Source organism: Pongo pygmaeus, chromosome 3 (assembly GCF_028885625.2).
Source record: "Pongo pygmaeus isolate AG05252 chromosome 3, NHGRI_mPonPyg2-v2.0_pri, whole genome shotgun sequence".
Taxonomy (NCBI): domain Eukaryota; kingdom Metazoa; phylum Chordata; class Mammalia; order Primates; family Hominidae; genus Pongo; species Pongo pygmaeus.
Genome location: NC_072376.2, coordinates 110916254 through 110930902, shown reverse-complemented (window position 1 = coordinate 110930902; position 14649 = coordinate 110916254). Strand labels below are relative to the sequence as shown.

The window sequence follows — 14649 nt, the reverse complement described above, 5'->3', positions numbered from 1 at the left end:
GACAATACGTGCACAGCCAAACACAGACCCTCATCAGTAATTCTAATTTTGCCCTTTGCCTTGTGATCTTTGCTTTGCCCTTGCCTTGTGATCTTTACTGCCCTGTAAAGCATGTGATCTTTGTGACCTACTCCCTGTACACTCCCTCCCCTTTTGAAATCCCTAATAAAAACTTGCTGGTTTTGTGGCTCAGGGGACATCACGGACCTACCGATATGTGATGTCACCCCCGGAGGCCCAGCTGTAAAATTCCTCTCTTTGTACTCTTTCTCTATTTCTCAGATGGGCCGACACTTAGGGAAAATAGAACGTATGTTGAAATATTGGGGGCTGGTTCCCCCAGTAGATATACCTTACTCATCTTTGCATCTTAACCTAAACTGGCCTATTTAAATGCTTTGAGCATACTTGATACTCCTTAAGATAAATGCTAGTCAACTGACCTGAAAAATACATTTGCAACACAGATTTTTTGTTTAAGAGACAGCGTCTCACTCTGTTGCCCAGGCTGGAGTGCAGTGGTATGATCATAGCTCACTGCATCCTTGAACTCTTGGGCTCAAGCAATCCTCCTACCTCAGCCTCCTGAGTAGCTGGGACTAAAAGTGCATGCCACCATGCCTGGCTAATTTTTAAACTTTTTTTGTAGAGACAGGGTCTCACTATGTTGCCTAGGCTGGTCTTGAACTCCTAGCCTCAAGCAATCTTCCTGCCTTGGCCTCCCAAAGTGCTAGGATTACAGGCATGAGCCACTGTACCTGGCCAGAAATTTTTAAATTTAAATTTTATTTTTTTAGTTGGATTTTATTTTAGTCATTGGTTTCCCTAAGCTGTATATGCATCCATATATGGCAATGGCAGCTTCAGCTTATCATTTAGGAAAAATAAAGACTTTTAAAAATAAATACTTAAGACTTTCAGGCAATTTTAATGTGTTAAAATTTGGCTTTTTTGAATCACTAGGATCACTGATCTTCTTTTGAATATTATCTCAGAATACACAGAGTATTCAACCTGGAATATTTCTTTAAAAGGTATACTTGCACTGTGCCATGCTAAAAGTAGGGCGTTTCCTTGGTTACAGAATGCTAGGGCTAGAGATGTGTGGTGGCTAGAATTAAAAACTATGATGAAAAAGCCTTAAAAATACTAAAATCCTTGAACTATACAAATCCCAGTTTCTAATGCTGAAATCACTCTCCTTCGTGTACTGAGAAAGTCAAGGATGATACATGCAAAGAATTAGTTCAAAAACAAGCCTTCAATGGTATCATTCTATCCATTGTGCAATTATAAAACAGATGTGAAGGCAGAGGGGAAAACAGTAATAAATATAAACACATTGTTATTTTGAAATACTGCAAGGAAAGTTATAGGTAATTTTATGGCATAAAATTGACTGGAGGTCATTATAAAGTTTTTACTTTGCCAAAACACCATGAGATAAAAAACAAATTTCTCCCTAAAAAATAGGACCTAAGACATTTAAGAAATTGTAAATATGTCAATATTGTAGTTTTAAAATTTTTAATTAATTATTTTTTTTGAGACAGGGTCTTGCTGTGTTGCCCAGGTTGGTCTTGAACTCCTGGCTCAAGCAATCCTCCTGCCTTGGCCTCTGAAAGTGCTGGAATTACAGGCGTAAGCCATCATGCCCAGCCTAAATGTCTCAATGTTAAAGTTTACAGATAATCTCTTCTCACAATTTGACTGAAATCAAATACCTGAAAGCAAATATATAGGAGGCTTAAACTACCTTAATTAGGATTAGCAAGACATTCTGCCAAAGCAGACAGCCCAGCACATTTACCAAAACCATTCTGTCCAAGGACATGTATCTTTATCACCACTGCTTACACACATATGTATGAATGTACACTTGTATGTATCATGTATGCATCATATATAGGTATTTTAAAACTTTTTTTAAAGAGTGAAAGAAAACCACAAATGCAGAGAAGTGCATAAAATATGCAAGTTAAGTTTAATATATTATTAGAAAGCAAATAACCATGTATCACCTAGATCATGAAATTCATTGCCAACAACTCAGGAAGCCTATCTCTGCATTTCTGTTTCTGATAACAAACCCCTTCCTTCATTCGCCTCAAATCATCCTGATTATTATGGTAATCACTTCTATACTTTCATCGTTTTACCAAGTAAATAATCATTCCTAAAAACTACAGTTTAGTTTTACTTTTTGTTTTTAACTTTATATAAATTGAATCATACAATATGTATTTTTCAGTGTTGGCTTTTTCCTTTCAACATTATGAGATTCATCCACAGTAATGGTTACAGCTATCTTCATTCCTTTTCATAACTCTATATTTTTCCATTATATTAATATCCTATGATTTATTCATTCTACTGTTAATGGATTTTAGTTATTTCCAATTTTTCATTATAAATAATGCTGCTTCGAACATTCCTGTAACAGCTCCTGGTGTACATGTGCACAAGCTTCTGGGTATACTTCTAAGAGCAGAATTGTTGGATCTATTGCTTCAACTTCAATAGATACTACTTCCCAATTGTACCAATTTACACTCCCACTGTTCCACACCCTCATCAACAGTTGGTTTATGAGACTTTCCAGTGGGTGTATAGTGGTATTTTATTGTGGTTTTGTGTTACCTAAGAGTGAACATTTTCATATCTATATTAAGTCTGTTGGACTTAATATAAATTAAATCTTTTGTCAAGTGCTTATTCAAATGTTTTTCACATTTTTCTTAATGATTTTTAAGAGTTTTTATACACTGTATACACAAGCCCTCTGTCAGTTATATGTTATAATTATATTCTCTCATCCAGTCTTGCTTTTCACTCTTAATGGTGTCTTTAAAAAAAGAGTTTTAACTTTTATTTATTTGTTTTTGGTAGAGATGAGGCCTCACTATGTTGCTCAGGCTGGTCTCAAACTCCTGGTCTCAAGTGATCCTCTTGTCTTGTCCTCCCAAAACCATTAGGATTGCAGTCATGAGCCACCAGGCCAGCCAGAAGTTTTTACTTTTAAAGTAACCAATGTGTCAATTTTTTCCTTTATGATTAGAGCTTTTTGTGATCTAAGAAAAATATTTCAAGGCCATGATGATATTCTCCTAGCTTACATTTTAAGATAAACTCTCTGAAGTTTTAACTTTCACATTTAGGTCAATCTATCTGGAATTAATTTTTTATATACTTTTTAATAGTCTAGAAGCCTTTTATCTTGAAAACACCTATTATGCCATGAATTCATAGGGAAGAGGTTCCAGCAGCTCAGGCCCCTTCTGTTTGTTCTCACAAAGTGCGCTTCTCTAGGTGGAACAGGCTGTTGCTTCAGTTGAACTCAGGTACTTTTCTCTTTGGCTTCCTTCTTTTTCTTTTCCTATCTTTCCTTCATGTGTTTCGGGGAGGTATCTTGGCTCTTGAGTGCTTAATATGCTCATTATACACATTAGTTATTTTGGCAACAATCTTGCCCTTAACTTGTTTGTTTACAACAATACCAATACCATGCCGGGTAACACCGTAGACTCTTGGTTTTCCATGGTAAAATTTGTGGGGCATTCCCTTTTTGAACAGGATGCATTCCTCTGATGTCTACAATATCACCTTTCCTGTAGATCTGAATGTATGTGGCTAAAGGAACAACTCCGTATTTTCTAAAAGGCCTAGAGAATACATATCAGATGCTTCTCTTTCCCTTTGTGTTCATTATTTTGTTAAATTACTGGAAGGTGGCAGTTCCAGCTAAAAGGGCTATCCAACATATTTTTCACATTTTATTTTCTGTTTTTTCTTTTTTGGTATATAGAAATTCTTGTTTGTTTTTTGGCAGTAACCTAACAAAATTCTGATTTAAAAAAATGATCTATGAAACTGATCTATAGATTGTTTTGAATTAAATATGCATAATCACATCATAAATGAATGAGAGTTTTATTGCTTTATCTTAATTTTTTTTCTTTTATTCTCTTTAATGCACTGGATACTTCTTACAATACAATATTAAATGGAAGTGCGGATGATCCTTCTTGTCCCAATCTCAAAGCAAATGCTTTTTTATTTCACCATTGAATGTGATATTTTCTTCAGCCTACTCATAGATATCTTTTTCAGACTGAAGACCTTCCTAGTCCTGTTTTCCTAAGAGTTTTTAAAAATAATGAATGAACACTTAATTTTATGAAAAGCTTTTTTTAAAATCTGAGAAGATCATGGTTTCTCCCCTTAAATATTTTAAGGTGATGAATTATACTGGTTGCATTTCAAATATTAAATTGTGTTACACTTTCAGAATAAATGCAATTTGGTGTGATTAACTTTTTAATGTATTACTAGAGTAAATTTGCTAAAATTTTAGGAGGAATTTTGGATCTATGTTCATGGTGAGACTAGCTTTTAATTTTCATTCATGTATTATCTTTGTTGGAATTTGGTGTAAAGGTTTCATTAGCCTCATTAAAATAAATTGGTAAGTATATTTCCTTTTCCTATTCGCTGGAAGAATTTTTAAGGTAAGATTACTCAGCTTTTCTATTCTTGTATCAGTCATACTTTAAAATATATTGGCATCAGGCCAGGCACGGTGGCTCATGCCTGTAATCCCAGTACTTTGGGAGGCCAAGGCAGGTGGATCACCTGAGGTCAGGAGTTTGAGATCAGCCTGGGCAACATGGTGAAACCCCGTGTCTACTAAAAATAAAAATAAAAAAATTAGCCAGGCGTGGTGGGAGGCGCCTGTAATCCCACCTACTTGGGAAGCCGAGGCAAGAGAATTGCTTGAACCTCGGAGGTGGAGATTGCATCCCAGGTGGAGGCTGCAGTGAGCCGAGATGGTGCCACTGCACTCCAGCCTGGGTGACAGAGTGAGACTCCATCCTGGGGGGGGAAAAAAACTATATATATATATATATATCTGGGCATCAAATTGTTCATAATATCCTCTTAATAGCTGTAAGACCTGTGGTAAGGTCTCCTCCTCTTGCATTCTTAATTTTGGTTAATTATGCTTTCTCTCTCTTTTCATTATTAATCTCACTACGGGTTTACCAATTCCACTGTCTTTTCAGACTCAGCTGTAGCAGTTATATGTTTGTGTTGCACTGTATGTTTTCCATTTTATTTCAGCTCTTTACATTTCCTTCCTTCTGCTTATTATTATTTTTTTTAAATTTCAATAGCTTTAGTGGTACAAGTGGTTTTTGGTTACATGGATGAATTATATAGTGGCAAAGTCTAGAATTTTAGGGCATCTGTCATCTGAATAGTGTACACTGTACCTAATAAGTAGTTTTTTACCCCTCACCCCCTCATCTCACTCCCTCCCTCTGTCTCCAAAGTCCATTCTATCCACTCTCTGTGCCTTTGTGTACACATAGCGTAGCTCCCACTTGTGAGAATAGGTGGCATTTGGTTACTTCACTTAGAATTAATGCCCTCCAGTTCCATTTAAGTTGCTGCAAAAGACATTATTTCATTATTTTTTATAGCTGAGTAGTATTCCATGTTATGCGTGTGTGTGTGTGTGTGTGTGTGTGTATACACACTCCATTTTCTTTATCCACTCATCCACTGATGGACACTTAGGTTGATACCCTATCTTTTCTTCTGTTTTTTAAAAGAATATATATTACTCGTGGATTTTGTTAACATTGTTGTATTTTATTCCAGTTAACTACTTAAAAAATTTTTTTTTGTAGATTTAGGGAGTACAAGTGCAGATTAACAAAATTAATAGACCACTAGCTAGATTAACAACAAAAAAGAGAAGATTCAAATAAGTACAATCAGAAACAATAAAGGTGACATTATAGCTGCTACCACAGAAATATAAAAGATTATCAGAGACTACTATGAGCATATTCACACAAATTGGAAGGTGAGGGTTGAAAAATTACCTTTTGGTTTTTTGGGTTTATATTTTCTTTCCCCTAAATTCCTGAGATGAATACTGGGCTCATTGATTTTAGTTCTTTTCCTTTTCTAATATAAGCATTTAGAGCAAAAAATTTCCCTCTGAATAGGGCTTCACTTGTAACACGTAAGATTGGAGATACAGCATTTTCATTTTCACTACTAGGAAAATTTCTAATTTCCATTACAATTCTTTTTTGACCTCTGAGGTGTTGGAAGTATATTTCTTACCATGTAAACATACAATGATTTCCTGGTTTTCTTTTTATAATTGGTTACTAGACAACTCACTTAGGTCAAAGAAATACTTAGTATGATGGCAATCTTTTGAAATTTCTTTCTTTCATGACAAGTATACACGTTCTTAAATGTTTCATATGTACTTGAAAGAGCTCTGCAGTTGAAGTGTTCTAAAATAGGCCCATTAAATCAATTGTCTTAATCATTTTCAAATTTTCTATAACCTTATTCTTCTATCTTATTCTATAAATTATTGAAAGAGGTATTAAAATTTCTCACAATATTTGTGGATTTCTCTGTTTCTCTTCATAGTTCTGAATGTTTTTGCTCTGTATGTTTTGGGATAATGTATAATGGTTATTTTTTTCCTAGGTAAATTGGACCTTTTATTACTAAAGTCACCCTCTTTATCTCTAGCAAGTCTTTTCATCTTAAAATCTATTTTACTTGATATTAATATAACTACCCCAGCCTTCCTTAGGTTTCACTGGTATATTTTTTCTACCCTGTTATTCTCAATCTTTTAAATCTCATATTTAATAAGTATTGCTTAAGTAGTATAGTTGTTTATTTTAAAACACAAGTGACAAATGGTCTTTTAGTTAGAGCATTTAGGCCACATTTAACATAATTACTGAAATACTGTGTCTTAAAACTGTATTTTTATGCTTCATTTGTCCTCTATGATTCATGTTTCTTTTTCTTTCCTCTTTTTTCTTGTTTTGCATTACTAGGGTATTAAAAAATATTTCCACAAGTCCCTTCCATTTGTTCGGTAGCTATACATGATTTTTAAAAATTACTTTAGTAGTCACCTTAAAAGTTAAAGTGACTAAATAACTAGAGTCTTCCAGATAACACAAGTGTCTCAGGACCCTAACTCCTTTTACCTTTCTTCTTATTTATATGCTCAGTTTGTGGTATATTTTAAATCATATAAATGTACATTGTAAACTTCACAATAAGTTTTTTTTTAATATATTCAATGTTCATAAGATTTACCTACATAACTACTGGTTTTTTTGGTCTTTATTCTCCCCTGCATCTATATCATTTTCCTTCTGACAAACCGCATTTATAACATCTGGCTTTCCTTGTTGCTGTTGAGGAGGTAGCTGTCAGCCAAACTGTTGTTACTTTGAAGATAATGATTTTCGTTATTGGTTTTCTACGTTTTCAGTATTAGGCATCTAGATGTGGATTTTTGTTTATCATATTTTGGGTTCAAAGGGCTTCTTGGATCTTTCTTTGCATTTTTCATAATTTCTGATAAATTCTCTGCCAAAATTTCTTCAAATATTGCCTCTGCATACTCCCCTCCCCACCTTCTCTACTCTCCTTCTGGGACTCCAAAAAATGCATATGAGAATGTCTCACTATATCCTCTGACCTCTTATTCTCTTTTATATAAATGGGTTCTTCTTTCCTTTTAGTTCATATTGGATTTCTTTCCAACCCATTTTCCAGTTCACTGGTTCTTTAATTCAACAGTATCTATTAAATCTGCTATCAAACCACCCACTGGATTCTTAATTTTGGTTGTATTTTTCAATTCAGAAATTTCCATTTATTTCATTCTTAAATCTGCTATGTCACTTTTTTAAAATAGTTTTTAGTTTCCTTCTAAATTATTTAAGCTTGCTTTTACCTCTTTGAACACAATAAGCACACCTGTTTTGAATCAGTGTCTAATAATTCCAGTATCTGAAGATTTGCTCTTGCTTACAGTATGTTTTGTCTCATGTATTAATATGTGATCCTCTTTGAGTATGTGTTAGACATTATATTTGAAAAATTACTAATATGGAATGGTTTGTTTCTTCTGATTCATTCTTATTTCTATGATGCATCTCTTAAGATTTTTGTGTCCAAAGAAGAGAGTGATTAACCAGTATCTTCACTGTTGGCAGGCCTGAGACTCCAACTTTTATCCCCTTTGCCTTACAAGTGTATAGAAGTAGAGCTCAGCCTCTCAGCTGCCTTTTCCAGAATGGCACAAGAATGTGTTAGCTACAGAAGTATCTTTTCTAAGATTTTAAAATCAAAGGAACCTGGAAAGTTGCTTTGGCCAATGTAGATATAGCTATGGAGTAGATAACATAGCTAAAGTTAGAGATATGCAAAATAAAACATATCACTAATAAAAAATGGTTTGAGTCAAATGGCTGGCAATTAAATAATATTAGGAAAAAAATTTAAAGTATACATGATCAAAAATCCAAAGGTGCATTTAAGTTTCTCACCATTTTCTGCCAATGGAGCAAGAACTTCAAAAATCATTTCTCTCTTATCATGTTCTATTTGTTTCTTAAAGAGTTTTACTAGCTCTTCGGCAATGTTTGTACTGGCAAACTGTTCTTTACTTGACTCTGTAAAATAAAAAAGAAAAACTTAAACCAAATTAAGTCCAGAAACTGTTTTCTAATACTTTCAATACTTAGTTATTTTGTACCATTACTGATAAATATAAATACAAATACTCTTCAAATATGGGAACAATCAAATCCATTTTTAATGTCCCTGAAAAGGAAAAATATCTAAGGCTTTAGAGAAAATGTTCTGACCCAATTATATTTGGGCTATAAAAAAAGGTTCTCTAGCATAACATATAGGTAACCACAGCAACAATAAAATTACTAAGTCATAAATTCATAGTTTTAAGGATTTTAGTCAAAGAAAAATTTCTCATAACATATTCTATATGGATGAATTAAAGGTGACTTATCTTTAATATCATTAAAGTGGCATGTTTTCTACACTGGTCCTGACGTATCTACTATTGAAGACTAATTCTGCATGAGTAATTGGGGTTTCATTCGTTCCTGCCTCTTAGCATCTCCAACCTCTCCTAGAGCCTCACCATTGATCAGCATTTATATATACTTTGATATTTCTCACATAAAAAAAATTAAAAACAAACATCATCCCCCTAGTCCACCTCTATCAACTACCATTCAATCTCATTTTTGCTTTTACAAACAAGTTTCTGATAACATTGTTTACATATACTGCCTCTACTCTCTCAACTCACATGCATTACTAAATCTACTAGTGTTGGCCTACCTGCCTCTACACTTAGCAATCTCCTATAATTGTTCCTCCTTTTCCACAAGACCTGTATAAATTCTTGTTCCTTAGGATTCATCCTTTGCTTTACCTTCTCAGTCCTTATTCTCACCTGAGGCTATCTAATTCTCTTCCATAGCACCAAACAGCATCTCTGTGTTGATATTTATACAACATAAATATTCATAACCCTCTTCTGGACATCAGGCTATTTAACTGCCCATTTCACATCTCTACTTGAGTATCTCTCTAGCATTCTAAACTCAATACCAAAAAGGGGCTTTTGACATACTGTGAAATCTTCCTCCTCCAGGGTTCCTCAACTCAGTGTATGAACACTCCGTCTATCTGCACAGGCAGAAATCTAGCAGTCATTGCTCATTTATTATCACTCAACTTCCACATCTAATCCATCACCAAGGTCTGTCAATCTACCTCCAAAATCCAACCCAAATCCATTCCATTTCTCTCCAATTCTCCTCTTAATGTCTTTGGTTGCATTAAGTATCCTATTAATTTTTCTAGTAGTTTCTTTCAGTGAATTCTGACCTAATCTAATATATACTGGTCTCTCTGGTAGCACAGCTGGCCTCCTGGGTTCTCTTTATCATTATCTCTCCTTCCTGTACTAGATACCCTGTTATCTATGCCTTTTCTCTTTCATTTGTTTGTTTTGATGGCAGCATCCTCCAGCAGCGTCGTGAGAAAGCTACTGTATAATGTGTACGTAGGAGGTAGACATTTTGAAAATACCGATTGCCTGAAAACGCTCTTTCCCACCTAGAGTTGATGCTTCTAGTTTAAATTAGTCCCTTACCTTACTCTATTACTTTCTCATACTAGCAATTATCATAACTTGTAATTATATGTTAGTTTATTTGCAAACTATTTTAAAAATAAATGTCCATCTTACACACTAAACTCCTTGAGGGCAGGGACAGTACATACTGCTTCAACCACCAGAAACATAGTGCACAGAATAGTCCCTGGTATAAAGTAGGTGTCCAAAATGAAGTTATTTATGAGTAACTAAATGAACATGTAAATGAATTATCAGGGTTACATTCTGCTCGCTAGTCTCTGGTAAATCTCTTGTGTTACTATCAAGTAAGAAATATTGCAAATTTAACAGGAGAAACACATTAATATGGTTAAATACAGTTTTGATCAACATTTTATTACACTGCTTTGATGCACATTGTCAATGGATCTATTCCAAAATGATAAAAATCCACTCCAAGACTTTAAGTATGATTCTTCAATGCCACAAAAAACTATGGCTTTAGCTCTTACTTCACACACCAAGCGGGAAAAAAAGTAAGGGTAGAGTGTCTTTTCCAATAAGATACTGAAACCCTCAGAGACCACATTCAGCAAATGTTAGCACACTCCACCCAAAGAGGAGGTTTCATTTAGAGATGAGGCCGGGCATGGTGGCTCATCCCTGCAATCCCAACACTTTTGGAGTCTGGGGCGGGCAGATCCCTTGAGCCCAGGAGTTTGAGACCAGCCTGGCCAACATGGCAAAACTCCGTCTCTACTAAAAATACAAAAATTAGCTGGGTGTGGTGGCATGCACCTATAGTCCCAGCTACTCAGGAGGCTGAGGCACAACAATCACTTAAACCTGAGAGGCAGAGGTGCAGTGAGCAGAGATCATGCCACTGCACTCCAGTCTGGGTGACACAGTGAGACTCTGTCCCAAAAAGAAAAAAAATAAATAAAAAATAAGTAGAGATGATTTATCCCTGGAACTTTGTTGGTTATCTCTCTGCTTCAGAGAATTGTCCCAGTGAAATGGATTTCAAAAACATAAAATCATAGGTAAAGTATATAGACATCATCATTCATCTAGTTACATGTTCTTACTCTTCTTTAAAATAATAGTGTTAGCACTCTATTCCTTCCAATGCACATTCTTTTCCTCCAAACACTTAATAAAAGGAAACCAAATAATTGTTGCTATGTAACTCAGGCTCTGTTTGCCAGCACAAGAAATTATGCACCATTATTAATACAGGAATTATAGAACAAAATCTGTACTTAACCTGCAGGTGAACAGAGTGAAAAGACAGCATGAAGTATAATTTGGACATTATATCTATCAATTAAGTGCCATGGATCCTCAACAGGCCTTTGGCAAGAAGTCTCATTTACTAAGGTTTTATTTTTATTTTTATTAAAACTCTATGAATTTAAAAAGTTAGCCTAATATTATTATTATCAGCAGACTCCAGTTTCCTCTCCTCCATTTCTTCTTCCTCACAAGTACATAAAGCTCTTTTAGCTAATTCATAGTTTACTTACATATCTAAATTACATATTTGTACTGCTACTTTATTTAATTGGCATTTCTGATCAAATTTCTACTATGAAAGATGAAGCACTAATTTTCTTTCTTTCCTGAGTTCATCATACTCTCCATCTTTCTAATTATATGTAATTCTGTTTATATCACTAGTTGTGTTTCAGTAATACACTAATTCATTTTTCCTGGAATGTTTTCCTCATTTGCTTAGCTATGTGCTTGTTATTAATGCAACTCCAAACACTCCATCAGTTGTCTAATCTTAATGCATTCACTTTAGATATTAATCAATTTCATTTCCTGTAAGAACTCTCATAAGCACCATCCCACCAGTTTTTTTGACCTAATCCAACCTGTATTGGTTGCTCCTTAAAAGTATGCCACATGGGACGATAACATCACTGTAATACTTGGGATTCCTGTTGGATTTCGTTTTCAGTTCCTATGTAGTTTTTCTTCATTTAAATAAATCCCTTGTTTTGGTGGAACCCAACTTCCAGTGGCTTCCAGAGATAAAGTATTTAAGAAATAAATTTTCTGAGATGTTCATGTGTGACAATATCCTCATTATAATCTCACACTTAACTGACAGTATGACGAGTATAGGATTCTATGTTGGAAGTCATTTTCCCTCAAAAAATAAAAAAGTTTAATTATTTGACAAATAATAATTGTATATGGGGTACACTGTGATGTTACATATAATGAATAGTGAGCAGATCAGGGTAATTAGCTTATTCATTATCTCAAGTACTTTTCTTTGTGTTGGGAACATTCAATATCCTCTCCCTAGCTATCTGAAACTATGTAATATATTATTGTTAACTACAGTTATCCTACAGTGGTACAGAACACTAAAGCTTACTCCTCCTATCTAGCTGTTATTTTGTATCTTCTGTATCTAATCCTTCCCTATTATCCCTTTTCCTGCTACCTTTCCCAACCTCTAGTATCCTTTTTTTTTTTTTTTTTACTTCTATAAAAATCAACTTTAAGCTTCCACATGTGTGAGAACATACAGTGTTTAACTTTCCATTCCTAGTTTATTTCACTTAACATAATGTCTTCCAGTTCCATCCATGTTGTTGCAAAACAGGATTTCATTCTTTTTGGTGGCTGAATAGTATTCCATTGTTGTGTGTGTGTGTGTGTGTGTATATATATATATACACACATCACATTTTACCTCTTCATGTATTTAGGCATCAAGGTTGATCACATATCTATTGTGAACAGTGCTGCAGTAAACACGGGCGTGTAATGTTTCTTCAATATACTGACTTCCTTTCCTTTTGATAAATACCCAGTAAGGAAACAGCTGGATCATATAGTAGTTCTATTTGTGTTTTTTTTAAACTGAGATGGAGTCTTGCTCTGTCACCCAAGCTGGAGTGCAGTGGTGTGATCATGGCTCACTGCTACCTGACTCAACATCCTGTGCTGAAGCGATCCTCCCACCCCAGCTTCCCAAGTAGCTGGGACTATACGCCTGTGCCACCATGCCAGGATAATTTATAAATTTTTTGCAGAGATGGTTTCCCTATGTCACCCAGGCTGGTCTCAAACTCCTGGCATCAAGTGATCCTCCCGCCTCAGCCTCCCAAAGTGTTGAGATTACAGGTGTGAGCCACCACATCTGGCCTATTTATGGTTTTTGAGGAACCTCCCTAGTGGCTGTACTAGTTGACACTCCCAGTGCTGAGTTCTTTTTTCTCCACATCCTCACCAGGATTTGTTAACTTTTGTCTTTTTAATAATAGCCATGCTAACTGGGGTGAGATAATACGTCATTGTGGTTTTGATTTGCATTTCCCTGAAGATTAGTGATACTGAACATTTTATCATACATTGGTTAGCCATTTTTGTATCTTCTTTTGACATTTATCTGTTCAGATAATTTGCCCATTTTAAAAATGGGACTGGGGCAGACACAGTGGTTCACGCCTATAGTCCCAGCACTTTGGGAGGCTAAGGCAGGTGGACTGCTTGAGCCCAGGAGTTCAAGACCAGCCTGGGAAGCATGGTAAAACCCTGTCTCTACAAAAAATACAAAAACAAATGGGGCATGATGGTGCATGCCTGTAGTCCCAGCTACTTGGGAGGCTAAGGTGGCCACTGCACTCTAGCCTGTGTGACAGAGTGAGACCCTGCTGTTGAGATGTTTGAGTTCCTTGGATATTCTGGAATAAGTCCCCAGTTGGATGAATAATTTGCAAATATTTTCTCCCATTCTGTAGCCTCTCTTTTCACTCTGTTGTTTTCTGTGCTTTGCAAAAGCTTTTTCATTTGATATGATCCTATTTATTTTTGCTTTCATTGCCTGTGCTCTGAAGTCTTAGTCATAAACATTTCTTAGACCAATGTCCTGAAGCATTTCTCTTTTGTTTTTGCCTACTAGTTTTATAGTTTCGGTTTTACATGTGGTTCCATGAAAACTTTAAGCTTTTTTTCTATCTCTATAAAAAAAAAGTCATTGGTATTTTGACAGGGATTGCATTGAATCTGTAGATTGCTTTGAATAGTATGGCCATTTTAACAATATTAAGTCTTCCAATCCATAAGCATGGGATGTCCTTCTAGTTGCTGGTATTCTCTTCAGTTTTCCTCATCAGTGTTTTGTAGTTTTCCTTGTAGGTCTTTCACCTCCTTGGTTAAGTTTATTCCTATATGTTTTATAGCTATTGTAAATAGGATTGCCTTCTTGATCTCTTTTTCAGCTAGTTTATTGTTAGTGTGTAGAAATGTTACTGATTTTTCCATGTTGATTTTGTATCCTGCAACATTACTGAATTCATTTTTTGGTTCTAAGAGGTTTTTGGTGGAGTCTATAGGTTTTTCTTGATATAAGATCACGTTTGCAGGCACAATTTGACTTCTTCTTTTCCAACTTTGACACCCTTTATTTCTTCCTTGCCTAATTGATCTGGCTTCCCTGAAAATTTTGAAGGCAACATTCTGGCTGCCAATGTTGTTTTGAGACATATGTCCACGGACTCATGATCTTTTGTATTCAACTTTACTTCCCCCATCCTCTCTAGAAGCTTGTAAGATGTTCTTTGTCCTCAGCATTGTAAAATTTCACATTGATGCGCTATGGTCTGGGTGTATTTTCATTCCTTAGTACATTA

General features: G+C 35.1%; 1 protein-coding gene across 13 annotated transcripts in view; it reads right to left on the bottom strand.

Moving 5' to 3' along the window:
- RAP1GDS1 (Rap1 GTPase-GDP dissociation stimulator 1) overlaps positions 1-14649 on the bottom strand; it is a 182565-nt gene that overhangs the window by 28727 nt on the left and 139189 nt on the right. For all 13 annotated transcript variants that reach the window (XM_054484293.2, XM_054484292.2, XM_054484294.2 and 10 more), the window contains one exon: positions 8391-8516. In XM_054484293.2, the coding sequence (XP_054340268.1) occupies positions 8391-8516 (126 nt within the window). The remainder of the gene's footprint in view (positions 1-8390; positions 8517-14649) is intronic.